The 21,724-nt window shown below is 54.2% G+C and overlaps 1 protein-coding gene across 3 annotated transcripts in view; it reads right to left on the bottom strand.

The window, feature by feature from the left end:
• The window catches only part of CHST11 (carbohydrate sulfotransferase 11), a 284,153-nt gene that overhangs the window by 221,121 nt on the left and 41,308 nt on the right, over nucleotides 1–21,724 (bottom strand). The window contains exon 1 of one of the 3 annotated variants that reach the window (XM_008257003.5): nucleotides 20,722–21,486. The exons of 1 other annotated variant lie outside the window; for it this stretch is intronic. In XM_008257003.5, the coding sequence (XP_008255225.2) occupies nucleotides 20,722–20,824 (103 nt within the window). In that variant the 5' untranslated portion in view covers nucleotides 20,825–21,486. Of the gene's footprint in view, nucleotides 1–20,706; nucleotides 21,487–21,724 lie in introns of those variants that run through there. One more of the 3 variants, XM_070052794.2, reaches the window with a different exon arrangement.

The raw sequence follows: 21,724 nt of genomic DNA, 5'->3' as shown, positions 1-21,724 counted from the left end.
AAACTGGGAACACGACCCAGGGCTCCCTCCTGAGTGGCAGGAACCCAACTACTTGAGCCACCACCACTGCCCCCCTGGGTCTGCATCAGCAGGGAGCCAGGATCTGAGCCAGGGTCGGGGTCCACCCCCAGGCACTGTTTGGAGGGCTCCTTCCATGATAAACACCTCCCTTCCAGTGACCTTCTCCAATGCAGAAACAGGTTCACCGCCTCTCTCGCTTCACCTTACAAACCAAACCTGTCCTCACAGCCCCGAAACAGCCAGGCACCACGTGCCTGTAGCCACCTCCCGAAGCTCTAATGGCACAGGTAATCTCTCCTTGATTTCCCAGAGGGCCAGACCCACCTGGCTCTTTCTCCACGTGGTTCTACTGCAGCCAACAAGCAGCCCCATGCCTGGGGGCACCACTCATACTCAACTGTTGGGCGCAGCATCGGAGCCAGACTCAGACAACCGGAGCTAACTGGCCACATCCTATTTAACAGGAAATCTGAGAGCCAGCTTATTTTAGACCCATTCTCACTTCCCCTCGTCCGTGCCTTATCACAGTGCCACGCTGCAGGAAGTCAGGGTGGGCACACAGGAGCACAGGGGGAGCAGGGGGCGCGCCTGCAGAATCTACATCCAGAATTCGGATGTCACTAGGACCCGGGGAGCCGACCGGGTAGAAGAGAAGGCCGAGCACTGCTTTTGTGTAGCAAACACCATGCTCTTACTCAGAGAGTTTTTGGATTTGACCTGTATGGGCTGGTGGATATTGGGAGGGGCTGAAGCTCCCCCCAAGCCACCAGCCCTAGGTGCTGCCACTGGGGTAGTTTCCATCTAGTCTCACTCCAATATCAAGAATAAATTATTTCACATATTATTTCCAAGAAATAATATGCAAAGATGCATGTATAAAAATATTGATCATAGCATTAAAAAAATTCAAGAAAATGGAATCATTAAGTTAAAATACATGCAGCCCCCACCCTGCCCCGCCCCAAGGCACAGGCCACACAGATGTGACACGGGAGGCCTAGCTGCTCCGTGCGTGTGTGTGTGTGTGTATGTGAGAGAGATACTACCAGTAATGGCACTGGCTTTTGCAAAAGGGAAGTTGCACTATGAATTATGAGTTACGGGTTTTGTCTTGTATGCCTTTCCCCGTCTCCCACCCCACTCCCATCCTTGGGGCCCCGCAAGGCACCTCCCTTCTCAGAGGGGCACAACACACGGCCTGGAATTCCTGGAGGACCTGTGCGTGCTAAGGCATCCTGGAGCTGAGGCTGCATCTATCAACTAGAGAGCCCGTGTCCAGTTTCCTTCCTGCCTGGGATCCTTCCTTGTCTTTGTCTTTGGGCTGCTGTCGCAAAACACCTCCCACTGGGTGGCTTACAGAGGACAGAAGCTGACAGCTCAGAGCACCGGAGGCTGCAAAGTCCAAGACCCCGGTGCCAGCAGACCTGGATGGAGACCTACTGCCCAGCAGGGCCCCGTTTGCTGGTTCTGCGTCCTCACGCGGTCTTTGGGGCTAGGGTCTGACCCGGGTCTCCTTCCCGTGCACGAGAGCTCCACCCCCACAACCTCACCACCTCCCAGTGCCAGCATGCTGGGGCCTCGGTTTGCCAGCGAGAACGTGGGGGATTCGCAGGGGCTCAGACCACAGCGTCCTCTGTACATCTGCCCTCCTAGGGCACAGAGAGATGTTCTTCTCAGGGACACTGCGCCACACTTTGAGCTCCTGGCATCCTCTCAGAGGATCCCGCTTACGGGCTGTGTTACCTTAATTGCAAAACCTCTGAGCCCACCCAAAAACAAGGATGAAGATGGTCCCACCTCACCAGGCTGTGGAGAAGACGAAATGACACAGCACTATAGGGGTGCGGCTGAGACATATTTGCCCACTGAATTTCAATCCTGAGGACGAGCGACAGGGCTCTCGCTCATGCACTGCCCTTTATCTATCTAGGTGGCTGCGGGACAGCTCAGCTCCCGTTTGCCTGGAAGTCCGCTGATAAGGGACTGTTTTTTTTTTTTTTTTTTTTTTTTATTTATTTTTTTTTTTTTTGACAGGCAGAGTGGACAGTGAGAGAGAGAGACAGAGAGAAAGGTCTTCCTTTGCTGTTGGTTCACCCTCCAATGGCCGCCGCGGCTGGCGCGCTGCGGCCGGCGCACCGCGCTGATCCGATGGCAGGAGCCAGGAGCCAGGTGCTTTTCCTGGTCTCCCATGGGGTGCAGGGCCCAAGCACCTGGGCCATCCTCCACTGCACTCCCTGGCCACAGCAGAGGGCTGGCCTGGAAGAGGGGCAACCGGGACAGAATCCGGCGCCCCGACCGGGACTAGAACCCGGTGTGCCGGCGCCGCAAGGCGGAGGATTAGCCTACTGAGCCACGGCGCCGGCCCTAAGGGACTGTTGACAGCGAAGAAAGTTCAATTCTAGTCCCAGCTGTCCTCCCTCCGCGGCTCACTCATTCAGACGCACCAAACATGCATGCAACAAACGTGTAGCTTACTATGAATTTGTGCCCTCTAGAAGTCTGCAATCTGGTGAGGACCAACAACTGCACCCCAGCACCCACACCATGACACAGGTGGCTTCCTCGTGCTGGCTGGGTGACAGGAAGACCGATGTGCACACCTGCTACTGCTGGGAGCACCAGTGGACACAGCCTGCTAGAAAACAATTTGGTTACACCCACCGGGAGCCTGGGAAAGTTCACAACCTGTGCATCCTCCTTCTGAGAATGAACTTGAAAGAAACACCCAGAGACTCGAAGATGTCTATACAAACACCACCAAGGTACAGACATCGTTTTCCAAATCGTTCAACGAGAGACAGCGAAGGAACTAAAACACATCCGTCTGATGAGATGTGCTGATGTTCCCGAAAACAACCAAATCAAACGAGGAAATGGTCGCGATTCAGTGCTTCGTGGCAAAGGCGAGACGCCCGATGACATATGCACGGCCATGTCCTCCTTGTAAACATACACTACCCGCGTGGAAAACAGACTCGGAGGCAGCTCAGCAAGGAGCTGAGAGACTTCCTGGATGGCAGGTTCTGGCATCCAGGTCCCTGTTCTCCAGATTCTCTGTAACACATTTCAATTAATGTCACAATCAGAGATACATCTGAATGACATACTGTTTTAAGATTTATTTTTGATGTATTTGAAAGGCAGAGTTGGAGAGAAAGAGAGACAGATCTTCCACCTGCTGGTTCACTCTCCAAAGGACCTCAATGCCCAGGACTGGGCCAGGCAGAAGCCTCTGGAGCCCAGAGCCTCTTCCAGGTCTCCCACATGGGTGCAGGGGCTCAAGCACTTGGGTCACCTTCTACTGCTTTCCCAGGCCATAGCAGAGAGCTGGACCGGAAGTGGAGCAGCCAGGTCTTGAACCAGCACCCACACGGGCTGCCAGCACTTCAGGTAGAGGTTTAACCCATCACACCACACGGCTGGCCCCAAAAGATTCTTTCATTTTGAGACACTGTGGAGGATGGAGGGGCCGGTGGGGAAGGAGCCAGTGGTGCTGTCAACTCTGCCGCTTGATCAGTTTCCTGCCAAGGACACCAGCTCCATTAAGACGGAGTCGGCCATGTGAGCTGCTCCCGGCAGCCCTTGGGATGGTCCCGGCCTGTGCGGAGGGCAGTCAGTGAGTGCTCGCTGGGTAACTGAACGACCGAGGTCCGGCCCAAAGCTCCTTCCGCTGTGAAGTTCACTGCCCGCCCTGACACTAATTACTCCTTTCTTTCTAGCTGCCCATAGCTGTTATTATGAAGCACTGCAGCCAACAATTATGGGGCTGTCACCACTTGCTAAATTGCAAGTTATTTGCATGCAGGAACCAAGTCTTATTTAGGTGTGTGTCTTCACTGACAGATAAACGGGTGCCCCACAAGCGTCCATGTGACTGATGGCGGCCTGTTCCTACTGCATTAACAGCAATTAGTCACTTTAATTACGACTCAACCCTCAGGAAAATGCGTATCAACGTTAAGAACCACTAATGCATCCGCCATGAGAAGCGACCTTAGAAATAATCTGAGCAGTAAACTCTACAATTGTTATTGCTTTTAGCCTTGAAACGCTTTCTTCTATCAAAATTATACTCAGAACCCCAGAATAGGAAACAGACATGCAGGAGCCACTCTGCCGGGGCCACCAGAACCGTCCAAGGACTTCCCCGGAGACCCCACGTGATCTGCCCCAGAGCCCTGGGCCTTGAGGCAGTGTAGACACTGCCCAGGCTTTGTTAGGAACCCACTGGGGGACACCCCAGAAGGGGGCAGAGGATCAGGACTAGAACCCACGTTCCCACCAACACCCTAGGACACCCCCTTCCCCTGGGGCAGGTCTGTCACGGTGACGACAGCAAAGGCTGCAGCGCAGAACCCCCGCCCCCCTGTGCGATCCACATCCTAGAATACAGACGGAATCCCGCAGCAACCCTCACCACCCCCCCCATCCCACACGGGAAGGCACTGACTATCAGACCTGTGCTTATTTTTAAAGTCTCAATTTGCTTTTCCAGGCCCAGGAAGCCAAGTCTGTAGGAGGCTCTGAAGATTTCTCCGTGAGCCCCAGGAGAAAGGGGCCTGGACAGCATGGATCATCCTAAAATTCACACGCGCGTGTACACACAAACACACACACACACACACACGGTCCCAGCTCACATTTTCAGGCGTTTAACTGTCCCGCGGACGGCAGCTCACCCTCTCCCAGCAAAATGCTCCTTAGCTGCGCAACGCACGCACAGGTCACCTGCTCGGTTTCTGATCCCAGACCTGCTACTCCCATGTTCGAGAAGTAAAATCACACAAGGAGCCTCACAGACAGAAAACCTTGGCTCTTAAAGGATTTCACGATCTAATTCTTCCATTTCTAAAATAGTCTCCGTGCCAATACTTTCCCATAGGCTTCGGATAATAAGCAGTACCTTAATTAGACCTTCCAATCCCTAATCCCTAAATCCCTACAAGTTCGCAAGTCTGAATCCAGAAACCTCTCCAGCTCGCCTGTCTGCATGCTCCCTTCAAAACACCCAGCGCATCCGTGATGACAGTCTGTGCCTTTTGAAAGAAAGCTACGACTCTGGGAGACCCAAGGCGGTGAGACCCCACTCTGAGGAAATCAGCTCCAGACAAAATCAAGGGAGCCCTGGCCCTGCGCTCTGCACCATGCCCCCAGGAATGACTCTGAAAAGCCAGCCCGACAATGAACCCGGCCCGGAGAGGGAACAGAGAGAAGCGACCTTCTGACAGGAAGAGGACAGAAGGGACAGCGAGATCCGAGCCTTCCCCTTCTCCATGCCCAGAGCTGCAACCCAACCCCAGGTACACCCGGGGCTCCCCGGGGCCGCTTCCCCGATGCCCGTTCTGCCTGCTTTCAGGCCCCTGTGAGAGGGAACCCAGGGCACCATTAGCAAGGGAGAATGAAACCCAACCTCCGTGGCCTCTAGCTCTGGCCCGAGCAGCGCCAACAGTGCAGTCTCAAATCCGCCGCAGAGGGCTTTTAAGCTCTTTCTTACTGTGCACTTTAGACATTCATGAGTAATCTTCTTACCTCCCATTAAACAATGATAACAGAAACGACTTCAAAATGGCCCCGAGTTCATTGTGAGAAAGAGAGTGTAAGCTAAGCTTAGATCGCATCACGTGACAAACAGGAGCCTTAAACCTTCTATGGCTCCCTGGTCCCAAGGATAAAATTCAAACTTGAGAGCAGTGAGAGCCCCACCGGGTCCACTGCCAAGGCACCTGTCCACCCTTGGGCCCCTGTGCTCCCAGCCACCTGTCTCCTGCCGGCCTTGGCTCCTGCTCAGGCAGGTGCCCTCCGCTGGAAAGTTCTTCCACCCCACCCACAGCACTCATCACCTCCCCCCACAGGCAAGCACCCTCCTCTCCTACTTAGCAGTTGGTCTCTCGTTGTAACCCCAATCTCCTCTGACCCCATAAGATAATCAATCACACATGTTTCTGTGCACGCAATAGCAGGAATGTTCTTTGCGCCAGTCTTTGCATGCACACAAACCGAATTCAAGCCCTTCCCCGAGTCCCTTTGCATCCCCAAGACCTCATCTGTAGAATGGAGCAGCCAAGCGTCTGTCCCTACATTGCAGCGTTTAAGCCCCCACAGGAGAGTCGAGCTTCCAAATGAGACGGATTAGCTAGAAGACTCTGAAGGTAGTTTAGCGGCATGGAACGACTTGAGCTACGCAAAACATGTGCGACGCCGCGGCCGACAGCTGCTACTTAACACAGAGTCCTGGGACACTCAATGTCCTTCCCAAAGGGTGCAGGGCAACCCCAGGAAACACAGCATTCTTCTAACATGGCGGGGGGGGGGGGTGCTTGTCCAATGCATAAAACGTCCTCTGGCATCTTCCACCTCCACTAAACAATACGGCAGGCACGTGAGGCTACTGTGTATTTGCAATGATCCACGGGGCCTGTCAGTGCCAAATACACACGGGGTTCTGAAGACTGAGTACCTCCCCCCACAAAAAATAAGGGAAGCATTGGGATAGGTTTTAATACGGCCTCCCTGTGGAGATAGGTTCTGCTATGGACTACCTGTGGAGATACTTTAGGTATCTATTGCACCTGGGGCTTCCTACTTTTCTGCAGCTGGCAGTAGACAGCTACTGGGTGGGGTCTGGGTTCCACCCCCCCCGCCCCAGTGCACACTGAATCAGCCCGTCCCCCCCGCCCCGGGGTCTCAGCACCACTAGCCCACAACTTGCACAGCTGCTCCCTCCGTGACTACGTCTGCATCCAGCGCCGGGGTTAGAGGGGTCGTCCCTGGCTCTCGTAAATGACAGATCACTGTGCGATCCAACTGGAGGTGACATCGGCCCTGAAAACCCCACCCCGTTCCCTGCAAGGGGGATCTTCTTCGGAGTCACCAATTTCCACCACTGTGTCCGTCCGCGGCACAGACATTTAACGAGCGACTGCTGTATACCAGGCACTGTTCTAGAAGCTGGGATATGGCTGTAGACACAACACAGGCCCTGCCCTGAACAAGTCAGACACCAGAGAGCATAATACAATAGAGGCGTTCAAATACACAGTCCCCCAGGATGCAGAGGAAGCCATCCAGCCCCTCATTCTGGCCAAGAGGGGATGGACAAAGGTCTCCCACAGGAGGTAACGTATGACCTAGACTTGACCTCAGGACACATGCGCAGTCGGAGCACAGATGACAGCACTGGCCTCGGGAGAGGATGAGCTTACCAGGGATAGGGTGTTGGGTAAGAAGAGAAGGGGCGATCACTCAGTGTCCCACTAACGGAGCCTCCAGCTGAGCCCAGGGCCCTTCTAAAATAATTACTTCTTGACCTAATTAGCTGAAACCCAGAACGAGCAGGCAGTGTATTGTGGCGAGGTGAAGGGTGCAGTCAGACCTGAGCTGGGATCCTGCTCCCATTCCCCAGTGAGGCGAGCTCCCTAAGCGCTCGGAGCCTCAGTCTCCCCATCTGTATAATGGGGTTGGTAGGTGCCCACCGTGCAGAGTTGTGATAGAGATTGAACGTGACCCTCCAGGCACAGCAGCTGACACACAGATACACACCAAGTAGTCAGCAAGTGACCCTTCTGTTGGTGTCATGTTTAGTAAGCACCAGAAAAACACTGAAGTTGGACAGTTTTCCCAACTACAGATATTTTGCACCAGATGGTTTTCTGTTGTAGAAGAAGCAGGACATCGAGCGGCAAACCCGGCCCCTACCCACTGGATGCCGGGAGCACTCCCTGTCCCCTGGGAGGAGAGGGGGAAAGGCACAAAACGGGCCCCCACTGAAAACAACGACTGAAATCAATGATTAGGTGAGGTGGGAAGGGGACCGCGTCCCTGAATCGAGAGACTCTGTTCCCTCGTAAAGAAATAGGGGCACTGACAGGCACTGCCCCAACCTCCACTACCCCGAGGCCAACAGGCACCTAACACCCCAGCTCCAGCACAGCGCCCGGTCCACATCTGGGCTACACCAGGCTTCCTCACCTGGCCCAGCGCTGAGGAGCAGGAATGATGGCCCCAGCTGGGACTGCATTCCACGCAGCAACACTTGCAGTTAAGGAGTGGGAGAAGCAGCCGCCAAGTCCTCCTCGGCACACAGCAGGTCAGCTCTGCCCTGGGCACCCAGCTGCATGGATGCACCCAACACCCACTCCCGCAGGAGCCGCCATGACACCACTGCCCCCGATAAGAAGGAACCACTTCCCATGGGCCACCTCGCGGCTCAGCCCCAGAAACGGCACCGGCTGGAGCCCCGCGCTGTTGTAGTCTCCAGGGGTCACTTTTTGAAGTTACTGGGGAGCTGAGGGGGTCAGGACGTGCAGAACTGGGGAAGAGAAGCTATGGTCTTTGCGTGCAGCCTGAAGCCACAAAGCTGGCCTCTCAGCAAACAAATGAAACTCTGCTTGCACGAATGCTACACGGGCAGGCTCTTGGCCTTGATAAGGATGGGTGCCAGTGAGAACAGCAGACAGGGGGTCAGAGCAGGGAGAAAGACGACAGCTTCTTAGGAATCTGCAAGTCAGGGCCAGCACTGTGGCGCAGCAGGTAAAGCCGTCGCCTGCACAACACAGTAATCCCATACGGGCACCAGTTCGGGTCCCGGCTGCTCCACTTCCAATCCAGCTCTCTAGTATGGCCTGGGAAAGCAGAAGATGGCTCAAGTCCTTGGGCCCCTGCACCTGCGTGGGAGACCCAGAAGAAGCTCCTGGCTTCAGATTGGCACAGCTGCAGCTGTTGCAGCCAACCAGGGAGTGAACCAGCAGATGGAAGACCTCTCTCTCTCTCTGCCTCTGCCTCTCTTTCTCACTGTGTAACTCTGACTTTCAGATATATAAATAAATCTTAAAAAAAAAAAAAAAAAAAGGAATCTGCAAGTCAGACCCTTTGAGTAGATCTTACAAGGCAGGAGGCACAGGTGAAATGGACAGAAATGTGACAGAATGAAATTTGACAGCATGGTTGTAGAGGAGATCAAAATCTCAGAAGGTGGCACCCTGGTGCAGTTATTTTAACAACAGTATCTACTTTCCCACCGAATTCCCACCACACCATACCTACGAGAGATAAGATTACTCCTTGGGGAAGGGAGGGGATCAAATCTCTCAATCTGTGACTTTCCCTCAGTCACTTATTCAATCAATTATTAAGCTCCTACAATGCGCTGGGCTCTTGCCCAAGTCATGGGGTGCAGCCAGGTGTTGTGGCAAAGGCCACAGAAGTGTGGCGTCTTGTGGTCTTTCTCAAGGAGGCGCACAATTGGCATTCGGGCGGGATGACTACTTGATGGGCAAACATCACTCTCATCAGTGTTGGGGGCCAGCGAGAAGAGTAGCCTTCATGTTAGAGCCCCTATCTCACGTTCTGAGTGATGGCTCTGTAGTTAGACAGCCCCGGTCAAGTTCTAATACCGTCGGTTCCTCTCCTTGCGACCTTACACAGTGATACCCTCTGTGCCTCAGTTTACAATGGTGATAATAATACAATGGTAATAATAATAGCATGGATCTTCCAAGAGTCCTGGGAGGAATAATGTCTATTAAATGCCTGACCCACGTAGGCATTAGTAAGTGATGCCCAGTAAATCTCTTCATTGTTTTCATCAGTTCATCCACTGTGTATCTTCATCTCCTCCCATCCTGAAAGCCCCCTCCCTCAGAGACACCCTCGCGGCCACTCTGCCTATAAAGGCAATCCCACCACCGCCACGCCACGCCCTCCCTCCTTGCCTTATTTTCCATCCACAGCACTCGTCGCCATCAAACATACTCTAATTTAAACTGGACTGCACGTCCCATGAGGACTGGGATCCCCGCCCACACCCCCGCCCTAGCACTGGGGCTCTAGCTCTTAGGGAGCCTTCAACGAGAACACATTGAATGATGTCCAAGGGACCCAGGCAGGCCTGACAGCTGGTCTCCGGACTCCAAGCTCCGTGCTCTTCCCCCTGGAGCGAGTGATACGGGAAATTAACAGTGAGATACGCCGCCTGTTAAGGTGGGCAAGGGAGGTGTGAGGTCCCAAAACTTCCTTAGAGCCCCCTTGTGTCTCCCCTCTTCTGGAGGTCTTCAAGGTGAGCACCTTGGAACAGAAGCCCAGCGGGGAGCCCACTGCACTTGAGCTGCCTTTGTGGGTGCCCCCCACTCCCCCAACCTCCACCCCCCACCCACAACCAAGGATTTTTTTGTTTGTTTGTTTTTAAAGTAATCACTTAAGCCAGGGAATGCTAAGGACTTCAACACTTCATCACTGGGTTTCTTTATCTGTCTCTACCTGAGCAATCTTGGTAATGTCAGTCCAGGGTTTTGCTGCTTAGCACAAAACTCAGGAATCCAGGACAAGCAGCTAGTCGCTAAGGTAACAGAGTCCCACAGCTGGGAGCCGACCAGGGCAGGTCTGACAAATGACTGACTACATCCAGGACAAGCCTAAAGCCTGCTGGCTTCTGTAGTTCAGAGGGGTCGGGGAAGGAATTCTCCCACCTTCCAAAGAATACAGACACAAGTCACACACCGGCCGCCAATGACACTCGGTGTCCCGAGCTGTGATGCGGACAACCACAAAGCAGACTGCAGCGGCGACCTCCACAGCCACTGCTCTCGGCAGATTTCAACCGTTCCCCATTGCGGCTGGATCTTGCGTAGATCCACAGATTATCTGCTGTCAACGGTCTTCGTCCTCACAGAACGGAACAGAGCCTTACAGAGAGCTCAGCCGAGAAACCAGAGCTCGGAGCTCATTCTCACGAGGCGAGCACACGAGAAAACGGTATTCCTGGGACCCAAGTCTGGCACCGACGGTCCTGGGTTCAAGTTCCAGCTCCGCTCCTGATTCCAGCTTCCTGCTGACGCACACACTGGGAGGCAGCAGGGGACACCCCACAGACGTTACTCCCTGCCACCTCCAGGGGGACCCGGGTTGAGTTCCTGCCTCCTGGCTTTGACCTGGCCCAGCCCTGGCTGTCGTGGGTATTTGGGGAGTGAACCAGTGATCTCTATGTGCCTGTCTGTTTCTTTTTCTGCTTCTTAAATAAAAATTTCAATAAAAAAAGACAAGACAATGGCATTCCTTCTCTAGAGTACCAGCTCTCCACCAGGTGTTCGTGAGCCACATTACAAGGTCAAAAGAACAATGACGTCAGAGTTGACAAAGAGTCTACCGACAGAATTATCCAGAAATTAACCAACATGTGGATTTGCAGTCTCTATTCCTTGTGAGTATAGGCACTAGACATTTAGATAACAGTAGTCAAGTGTACAAATTAGACAAAGTAAATGGGGAATGGCTGCTCACACTTTTTTTAAAGATTGATTCACTTATTTGAAAGGCTGAGTTACAGAGAGGCAGAGGCAGAGAGAGAAAGGTCTTATATCTGCTGTGTCACTCCCCAAATGGCTGCAATGGGTGGAGCTGGGCTGGTCCAAAGTTAGGAGCTTCTACAGGGTCTCACGTGCAGATGCGGGGGCCCAAGGACTTCAGCCATCTTCTGCTGCTTTCCCAGGCACATTAGCTGGGAGCTGGATAGGAAGTGGAGCAGCTGGGACTTGAACCAGTGCCCATGTGGGATGCCGGAGGTACAGGCAGTGGCTTTACCCACTACGCCACAGCGCTGGCCCCACTCACACGTGTTCTGCCAACAGAGTATGGCGAGCACTGTGGGGCTCAGCTCAGCATCCACTCTACCCCTCTTCGAGTAAGCCTTCTATCCTCCGTGATGTCTTGTGTTGCAGCTACTGAGGACAGCACTGCCCCGGCTTCTTTGAAGCTAAAGTTCTAGGTGTGAATTGGTTCCTGCAAACGGAAGCACTCATTCGAAATGCAGAAAGCGGGGACTGCCTTCCTGCCTCGGGGCCCATGCTTGCTGTGGGTAAACATGGCGATGGGGACAGGACAGAGTTTTTCTTGCAACAGCACCACAAGGTGGGTCCCCTCTCTGCCTCTGCCATCAGCTGCTTCTGGAACTCAGTTATGCCGGGCACAGCCTCAGAGGGAGCAATGATGGTGAACCCGGCTTGGAGAGCTGCCATGCCAACAGACCGTGGCTTATAAACCATGACCTGTACTACTCCCGTGAGCCGGACTCATCGCTAGAGCCCTGAGCGTCCAACTCCATCAGCTTTCTAGGCACCGAATTTCCTCCCGTAAAACCTTTGTGCTGAAGATACCTGAACCACTCTGCTTCCTGCCCCAAGTCATGGCAGGCCGGGAGTGAGCAAGAGGTGTGCAGACAAATGGACCAGACCACACCCAGGGCAGCTCTGCCCTCTGGGTTCCAAGAGGCAGGGATGCAGTGGGAGGGTCACCTCTGAGAATCCCATATCTACCCTGGGGAGGCTTCCCAGAAGCACCTCCGGGCCAGGCTCAGCAGCTGTAAAGAGGAGCCTGCTGGACTCCACGCCCCACCAAATCAAAAGAGGAAGACCCCCAAGGAAACAGCAAGCACGGTGCATGTCTACAAAGCTGGAGAAGAGAGGCGGCACCGGCCAGGAGAGCCCAGCGGCGCTGATGATACTTTGCCTTGCATGTTTTTCTGCTTCTATGGGAACTTCCGGGTTCAACCCCCACTCCACCCATTTGCAACTTAACCAACCTCACCATTGCTCACAGATAGATACTGACTATAAGCCCTGAGCTCTGGAACAGAGTGGGGAAGACCACGGCAGCCCCCATGCCAGTGAGACATTACGATGCAGGGAATCGAGACTAACGGAGCCTCGTGAGCCCTGGCTCTGAGCCGGTGCCTGGCGGGAGAGCTTTGCTCTCTCCTCACTGGGGCGGTGCGTGTGCCGCCTGGCTCTGGGGGGTGCACTGCTAAGGCACGCTGCTATTTTCAGGGATCATGAAGATAAAGGATGCTCGCTGAAGGGCAACACTGCACCGACGCCTTCCGTCACAACACAAACGATAAGGACCACAACGTGGGAAAACATGCGTCCCAGAATCAATGAAATACAACAGCTGATGGAGTTAGTAAGTGGGGGACCCCGACCAGGACCCGGGGCTTCCATGGCCAAAGTAGTGAGCCACGTGATCTCTATATCTTCACCGGGTGCCGCCATCAGTGCGATGCCACCCGTGGGTGTTTTTATCCACAAATGCCATGAACTGCCCTTGGAAGACATTAAGAATTTCCCTAAATCAGCTCAGCTAGAACTGTTCTCGACTCTGATGTGTACATCATGGCTTCGAATGTGGAACACAGGGATGGGGTTGGTCTAGTTTGATGGGGGAACAGGGCAGAGGGACCAGGGATCCCTGTGTTGACCCCTTTTCCAAGGCGCACGACTGGCTGTGCAAAGACCCACACCAAAGCACAGGAAAAAGCCTTCACTTCCGGCCCCGCTCATCGCCTCTGCCCTTGTCCCTGGCCTGCCCTTCCCAACGGTGGGTCCTCTGCTGCAAACCCTCCAGGGCTTCCCTCCCCTCCTATCCAGGCTCAGGGCTGCAGACACAGTCATCTCTCTCCCACCTGTCAGCTCCAGCTGCCTCCCTCCCTCCCTCTGCTCGGATCTCCTCGCCTTGCACGTTACCGTCAGGGACCAGCCTGGAACATGGCCCGCTTTCTGCTGGAACATGCATCACCGCCGGCTGCTCACTTCCTGCAGGTCTCCGCACTACAACACCATCTATCAATGGCATTCCCCAATTACCTCCATGTTCAATCGCAACCCGTCTCTCCCATTCCTCAACCACCCTCCCTGCTTGGTTTTTCTCTTAACACTAACCAATACGCCATATACGTATTTCATTTCTGCATCGGCTTAAAATCCATCTACCCACCAGAGGGCAGGCATTTGGTGCAGCAGTTAAGACAACACTTGGGGGGCTGCTGCTGTGGCGTAAGGGGTAAAGCCGCCACCTGCAGTGCCGGCATCCCATACGGGTGCAGGTTCTAGTCCCAGCCGCTCCACTTCCCATCCAGTTCTCAGCTATGGCCTGGGAAAGCAGTAGAAGATGGACCAAGTCCTTAGGCCCCTGCTCCTGTGTGGGAGACTTGGAAGAAGCTCCTGGATCCTGGCTTCAAATCGGCACAACCAGGTGGCCAAGCAGGGAGTGAACCAGCGGATGGAAGACGTCTCTCTCTCTCCCTCTGCCTCTCCTTCTCTCTGTGTAACTCTGACTTTCAAATGAATAAATCTTTAAAAAAAAAAAAAAAAGACATCACTTGGGACATCCTTATCCTCTATCGGGATCCCCTGGGCTTGAGCTCTGGCTCTGCTTAGGATCCCATTTCCTGCTAATGTGCATCCCAGGAAGCAGATGACGGCTTAAGTGCTTGGGTCTCCATCACCCACATGGGAGACCCAGATTGAGTTCCAAGCTCTTGGCTTTGGTCTGGCCCCAACTGTCACAGGCATTTGGGGAGCAAACCAGCAGAAGAGATCACTCTCTCTGCTTTTAAAACAAATTGAATAAATAATTCTTTGGAATCTGTCTACCCCACCAGAATGTAAGTTCCATGAGGGCAGGGACAGCTGTTTTGTATCCGCAGTACCTAGGACAGTACCCGGCACAGAGCAGGAGGAATCAGAGGGACAGCGCGAGAGGAAACACCTGTGCCGGTGAGCTGGCATCAACCTGCAGGTTCCAGGACAGTGCAGCCGCCAGCTCGCACTGATCAATGCCATCGCAGGAACCACCGCCTCCCCCAGTAATGGTCATAAAGGCAGAAATGAAAAACTCTTAAAAATGAGTCGGCAGGGGCCAGTGGTGTGGCGCAGCGGGTTGACCCACTGCCTGTGATGCCAGCATCCCATATGGGTACCCATTTGCATTCCAGCTGCTCTGTTTCCCATCCAGCTCCCTGCTAATAATGTGCCTGGAAAAGCAGTGGGAGATGGCCCCAGTCTCAGGTTCCTGCACCCACGTGGGAGACCCGGATGGAGTTCCAGGCTCCTGGCTTCAGCCTGGCCCAACCCTGGCTGCTGTGGGCATTTGGAGAGTGAACCCCGACATGGGGGGAGGGCTGCCCTTTCCTGGGCTTGCAAGGGGAAAGGGTGGCTCCCGTGCTCCTCAGCTTTGATTTCCTGTTTTTCAATGGCTGTACTATAAAGCCAGTCATAAGCAACATAAGTTCTCATCCAAATACCAACAGCAGCGGCCTCTGCTGGGGGGGGTGGGCCCCCTCCCCCAACTCTCACCAAGGGAAACCCCCCAACCACCCATCCTACTTCAGAGGGCAATGAAATAAAGACCTCTGTTGGAGCTGACAGCGGCATCAAGGGTCAAAGCAAACAGCCCAGGGGAATCTCTCACAGCTGCAGCCTAGCAGAGCGCCCCATTCCCCCAGTCGGGCACCAGGGCTGAAATCGCCAGGGGAGGCCCCTCTGAGACTGCCTCCCCCTTAGTTATGGAATGCTGTCCTCGGGACTCCTAAGGGGCCTCCTATTTGAGATGCTCCTATCATCTTCTCAAAGAAAGTTGCAGATAGACTACCTAAGGACAGCCCCTACAAACTGGTCTGACTGCAAACTCACTCCGCATAGAAGCAAAAAGATTCTTTTCTGTTCAATTAAATTTGTGTGACAGCCAGAAGAATGACACCAGACTGACAACCTGCAGAGCCAGTAGGATAGGGTAGGGTGGAGACAAACGCAGGTCCATCAATTTAAAAGGCTGTGGGTAAACTTAATAAGCAGTCACCATAATGATGCATCTGACTAAAATACTTCAAAAAGCCCATGGATAAATGAAATTTAAAATTTTACTTTGGTACCAAAAAAAAAATCTGAAAACTATGCATTTGAGAGGCCTTCAAAAGGTTCTAGAAAATACATATGAGAAAACTAAAAACTGTGCAACAAAATAAACATCTTTTAATCCTATTTTCCATGAACTTTTTAAGGCACCCTAAATTATATTATTGAACATGGTACAAGACGCATGATGTGACACAGACCATTGTGTTTAGTGAAATAAGCCAGACCCAAAAAGCCAAGAATCCTATGTTTTCTCTGATTGGTTGTAGGTAATATAAAGGGTACAAAAGCAAACAACGTGCATCAAGCTACACTGACATCTTATGATTTGGTTATTGTCCATAATGCTTGTCTACACCCCTGCAGGACACTGGTCTAGGGAAGCCGGAGCCTGTGATTAGCAAGGAAATGTCATTATCAGAAAATTCAAAGGGAAGACAGCGAGGAGGAGGGAGGGAAGAAAAGTACTGCTGCATTCTTGGCATCTTATCTATGAAAGTGATGAAATCTGTTCTCTACATATTAATAAATTAAAAAGTAACAATAAAAAATTTTAAATGAAACTTAAAAATAAATCCTATAATATATAAGGGGAAAGTGCCAGTTTGCTTTAGAGGATGGAATAATGGATAACTGTTTCTCTTTTATATATCCCAAACTATCTAAAAGAAGCACATAGTGAGTTTATAATTAAATTAAAATTATAATACAAAACACATTTCATGTTCACTCTGATAAGAGGAAACTGCAAGATGGGGACTCAAGGAGTCTTAAAAGAAAGAGTGTAGGGGCGGCGCTACGGCATAGCATGTTAAAGCCACAGCTGGCATCCCACACGGGTGCTGGCTCGATTCCTGGCTGCTCCACTTCCGATCCAGCTCTCTGCTAATGCACCTGGGAAAGCTGCGGAGGATGGCCCAGGTACTTGGACCCCTGCACCAACGTGGGAGACCCAGAGAAAGCTCCTAGCTCTTGGCTTTGGATTAGTTCAGCTCTGGCAGTTACTGTCATTGGGGGAGTGAACCAGCAGATGGGAGACCTTTGTCTGCCCATCTGTCTGTCTCTCTCTCTCTAACTCTACCTCTCAAATAAATAAATAAAATCTTAAGAAAAAAAAAGGTCCTACTTGGACGCCCCCATCCTCTACAGGAGGGCCTAGTTCCAAGTGCCAAGTCCCACCAGGATTCCAACTTCTTGCTACCTGGGAGGCCAAGTATTTGGTCCCTGGCTCCACGTGGAGGACCTAGACTGAGCTCCTAGCTCCTGGCTCCTGGCCCAGGCCTGGCTGTTGTGGGCATTTGGGGAGTGAATCAGCAGATGGGAGACCTCCATCTTTCCCGTGTCTCACTTTCAAATAAGTTTTTAAAAATTGTAAGAAAAAAAAAAAAAAACACGAAAGGGCACGCATCCCTTTAAAAAAGAGAGAGGAGAAACGGCTTTCTCCTCTGCCAGCTTCTCTTTTACAAATGGTAGCTTTCAAACAAAGACCACAGTGGCAGGGAGTGACCCCGAAGCCAGGTGCAGGCGAGCTGCGTTCACACACTCAGCCTACAAAGGTAGCCTGCGGGCCTCTGGGCTCTGCCTGGCCCCGTGCGGCTCCAGCGCAGCCCGGGCAGGCGGTGAGCCCTTCTACTGTGTGGAGAGGCTGCATTCACTGGAGGACTCGGCCACAGGGTGCAGTTCCATTCTCACTCATCAGAAGTTCTCGCCCAAAGGCGCTGTCTGTCCTGGGGATGGACGGACGTCTCCAGCTCACTGGTACAGCAGCCAAAGCCTCCCTGTGCTCAGGACGCCGAGCAGTGACCCGGGTGCCTGCCACCTCCAGGGCCACGATGAAAGCTCCTATCTGGTGCCTGACAAGCTCCTGCTGGGGTCCATGTCTCGGGGGAACTAAAAGTCTGGGAGGGCAGGGAAGGGAGCCCACAGAGCCAGAGCTATCCCCCAGGCATTCCGGGCAAGGCTTGAAGACCAGAAAGGGTTGCCTGGAGTCTGATCATCTCATGTTTTTTCACCCAGCAAATATTCTATTGAGGACCTACTGTGTGTCAGGTACTGTGCAAGTGAGATGAGTATGGAGCCTGTTCTAAGGTCAGACTTCAAACAGAAACGGTCTTACTGAGAAGGTCCACTTCTCTGAGCCCTCCTGCAACTGACGACCAATTACTCAAGTGACAAATTACTCAAGCTCTTGAATTACAAACGCCGACAAAGACAAGGGCCCCCAGATTACGGGAGAGCCAGCCAGCCCCCTGCCAGCTGTCTCCTTTCAGTTTCTTCCTCCCTTGCTCACTCCCTCCAGCCGCCTGTGAAGCCAGGAACCCATTTATTTTGCAATACTACTTTTTCTAGTTCATTTATAGGTATCTGGAACTCCCGCCAGAGGGCTCCGAATTTTTAGTAACACAATCTGTGCCATGCTGTGGTCCCTTCTGCCTCTCCCAGGGTGACCTGGAGAGACTGAAACTACAGAGCCAGACTAAAGGATCAGCTGTCCTTACCCCAAAAGGCTTCTGAGCAGCAAAGACGGTATAACTTTTAAAATCCCAAGTAGGAAGAAAAAGAAGTATCAGCCATCGTCAACAGTATACTTCAATGAAATGGACAATAACAATAAAATATCTAATATGGGTGCCAGAACATACTTTATACCCTATCTAATTATAAATTGCTGACATAAAAGTTGTGGAATTATATAAAATTTGAAATACAGAGGAGTGTTCCATCTATCTACAGTTTTGCAGTCAAGAAAATGATTCGAAAGCAGTATTTCTATAGATCGGAAATTAAGTATCGAAAGAGCATCTTCCCAGAGAGGTGAAAAATAAGCAGGCGCGGATTCTGAGGGGGATGCGGGACTAGCAGGGAAGCTGGGGCAGGGCAAGACCAAGGGCGCAGGACCCCGTTCAGCACACAGTGGAGGAGGTTCTGTCCCCGGCCGGGAAAGAGCCACAGCTGCTTTCAAGCACTTCATGAGAGCTGGGAATTTCAGCAAAGTGCCAATTACAGGTTCAAAGTTGCTTCCTAGTTGCTGCCGTTTGAAAGCTACTTCCTAACCAGTGCACAGGACCCAAGGAAATGCTCAGTGGCACAGAGGCGCATTCCTGTGTTCCGGGCATTTCTGCAGAGCCCCAGGGAAGCTCTAATGGGCCTACACACATCTCCAGCGTCCAGACCCCAGCACGCAGCCCTTTCTTAGCAAACTGTTGGAACTCCCACATATGTGCACAGCACCTAGTCCCCTAGGCCTCTGGGGGCGAGTCTGGCCTGGTCTGGGTTGGCCCCGGGGCCTGGCTCTCCCAGATGGCCCGTCTGTCTGGCCCTGCCCGCTGCAGCCACCGCCTGGCTGCCCAGAACGTCAGCCAGCTCCATTTTTAAATTCCCTTGGAAGAAGTTTTCACAACCACAGGTTTGGGTGAGGAGACAGACACCCGCTGGAGTTCGCTGACATTAAACTAAAAATAAACACCCAGCTGCAAACAAAAGCCATCTTTTGTACAGGGCTGGCTGGGATGTCCTGAGGTTACACGTAGTGCTGGCAGACCCTATCCTTGGCAGTGCCCGGGGCCTGAACGACTGCTCGGGGGGCCCCACGGGGCACAGGGGCCATGTGTGGCCACTGTCAAGGAATCCCTCCGAGACTGGGCCTTGGCCCTGCACCCGGCCGCTGGCTGAGTGCGAAAGCGTTAGGCGTTAGCGACAGGAGAGGGCGGAACGCAAGGCGAACACCACCAACCCCGTTTTCCTGGAAGGAAACATTTCCACCGCCCTCCTCTTTGCCATTAGAAAAGCAAATTTTCGCCGTGACTATGCTGAGAAAGGCAACTCGGAGGCGTAAAAAATGGATTTGGGAGCTCAACGTGGCCCAGCGGGGGGCTGCAGAAGAGCAAGAAACGCGGAGGGGGCGGGCCCAGGCTTGCCGAGGAGAGCTGCGCCACCCGCCACCCGCCACCCGCCACCCGGAGGGGAAGCCTCTACCTGTTGGGCTTGCGAACCCCCGGCCGCAGCGCTCGAGGGCGCCCCTCTCTCCCCGGGTCCCAAACTTTCCAGTGCGCCCCTCGGGGGGACGCCGCGAGCCTCATCTCTCCCAGGCTGGATGTCAGCTGGAGACCTTTGCCTAAGCCACGCAGGGCTGGGGGAAGGGGTTGATTCCCACGGCCCAGGGATCCTGGGTATGGAGAATGCAGGAGTGTACGTGTTGGGCGGTGGGAGGGTGCAACCTGCAACCTAATGGTCTGCCCAGGGTCTGGTCAAAGTTTCCTCCACACTGCCGTGCCCAAGGCGGGACCCGGGAGTTCTGTGTCCCCAGCCCAGGGTCCCAGGGATGAACTGGGATGGGTATAGATCCGGCCCCAGGGTCCCAGCCCCAAGGTCACTGCAGGGCTGGACCCCGGGGTGTTCTGCAAACGGCCAGCAGAGGGGCAGCGCCTCCCTCCCCACACCTGCTCAGACACGTGGGAGCCTCGCCCCGGGCTCCCCAGCCTGCCTGGGGATTCCCAACCACCCGGTGGGTGGGCACTGTTCACCCCTGACCCCCCATCAGGGAGAAGGTGGCGCGCACCCCAGTAAAGAGATGCCGGCTCCAGACTCCCCTTTCATCCTCAGACCACGGCAGGCGTGGGGAGGAGGTTTCCTCTTCTCTGAACCAAGCCCTCCATCTCCCCTCCAGCTTCCCCGACCTCTACCTTTCTCCCTGATACCACGCAGACAGGGACACAAAGAAAAAAAAATGGAAAAAAAAAAAAAAAAAGAAAGAAAAAGAAAACAAGTGCTGTCCCTCCCGGCCCCATCCTCCAACCTGGAGCTGGCAGAGGAGGGCGCGCACCTTCCCTCCTCCTCCCCATGCAGACCCCGGAGGCCCGGGCAGAACCGGGGACGAGAAGCTCCAAAGAGGCCGAGAGGGAAGAGGTAAGGTTGGAAGAGGCAGAAACCAGGCGGAGCGAGCGAGCGAGCGAGGGAGGGAGAGGGAGGGAAATATCCAACAAAACCACGCTAATGCGCCCCCTACCTGGGTGCAACATACTTTGGAAATAGAAGATGACCAGGATAAAGGATCCCAAGCAAGTGGCCAGCACCATCCGGCAAATTCGGTTCATCCTCATCACTTCCAGCAGCGCCGGCTTCATGGCTTTGTCCTGGCTGCGGGCACCGGGGTGTCCCGGAGGCGCGCCCGGGGCGCAGGAGCAGAGACCCCGCCGCTGCCGCCGCCGCCGCACGGACCAAGCCCGAGAGGCGCAGGGTAGGGCTGGGCACGGCTCAGCGGGGAGACTCGGCCGGGCTGGTTAGGCTTCCCGGAGGCTCTCTCGGAGCCCCCAGCCCGGGGCAGGGGTGTGGAAGACGCCCGGAGTTGGTCGGGAAGTGCCGAGATGCGTGTGCACTCGCCGGCAGCGCGCCTCTGCTCCTCCTCCTCCTCGGCTCCCCTGCTCGTCGCGGGCCAGGCGGCCGGGGTTCGAGCGGTGATGGTGGTGGTGGTGGTGGTGCCGCCGCTGCCGCTGCCGCTGCCGCTGCCGCGCCGGCCGCTGTGGCTTTCGGACGGGCCCGGCTCCCTGCTCCCCGAGGGCTACTTCATTGCGCTCCAAGGAGCTATATATTCCGGGGCTGGATTTTACCAAACGCAACTCGCAGCCCCCGGCACGGGGAGGGCGCCTGCGGAGAGCGGGGCGGAGGCAGCGAGCCGAGCGCCGGGGCGGAGCGCCGCGCTCCCCCCGCCCCTGCCCGGGATATGGTCGCGTCCAGCTGTTTCCCGGGGAGTGCGGAGCGCGCAGCGATGCTCCCGCAGGGTCCCAAAAGCCCTCAGTACCCGGGCCAGCCGGGCTGCGTGGCCGTCTGCAGGGACTGTCAGCGTTTCCATGACAAAACTGGAGGGGGAAAAAAATACGAATAAAATCACCGTGGTGCTGCCACCCAGCCCGGTTTAGTTTGCGGAGGAACGTGGCGGGAAGTGGGCTGGCGGGGGGAGCGGGCTAGGGCACTTTGGGGGGCGCACGAGGGTGGAATACCCCTGAGCCGAGAAGTTGCAGCGAAGC

The sequence above is a fragment of the Oryctolagus cuniculus genome, chromosome 11 (genome assembly GCF_051225735.1).
Source record: "Oryctolagus cuniculus isolate XC-2025 breed Fujian yellow rabbit chromosome 11, ASM5122573v1, whole genome shotgun sequence".
Lineage (NCBI taxonomy): Eukaryota > Metazoa > Chordata > Mammalia > Lagomorpha > Leporidae > Oryctolagus > Oryctolagus cuniculus.
Note: the sequence above shows the minus strand (reverse complement) of the source record. Positions and strands in the feature narration are given on the sequence as shown.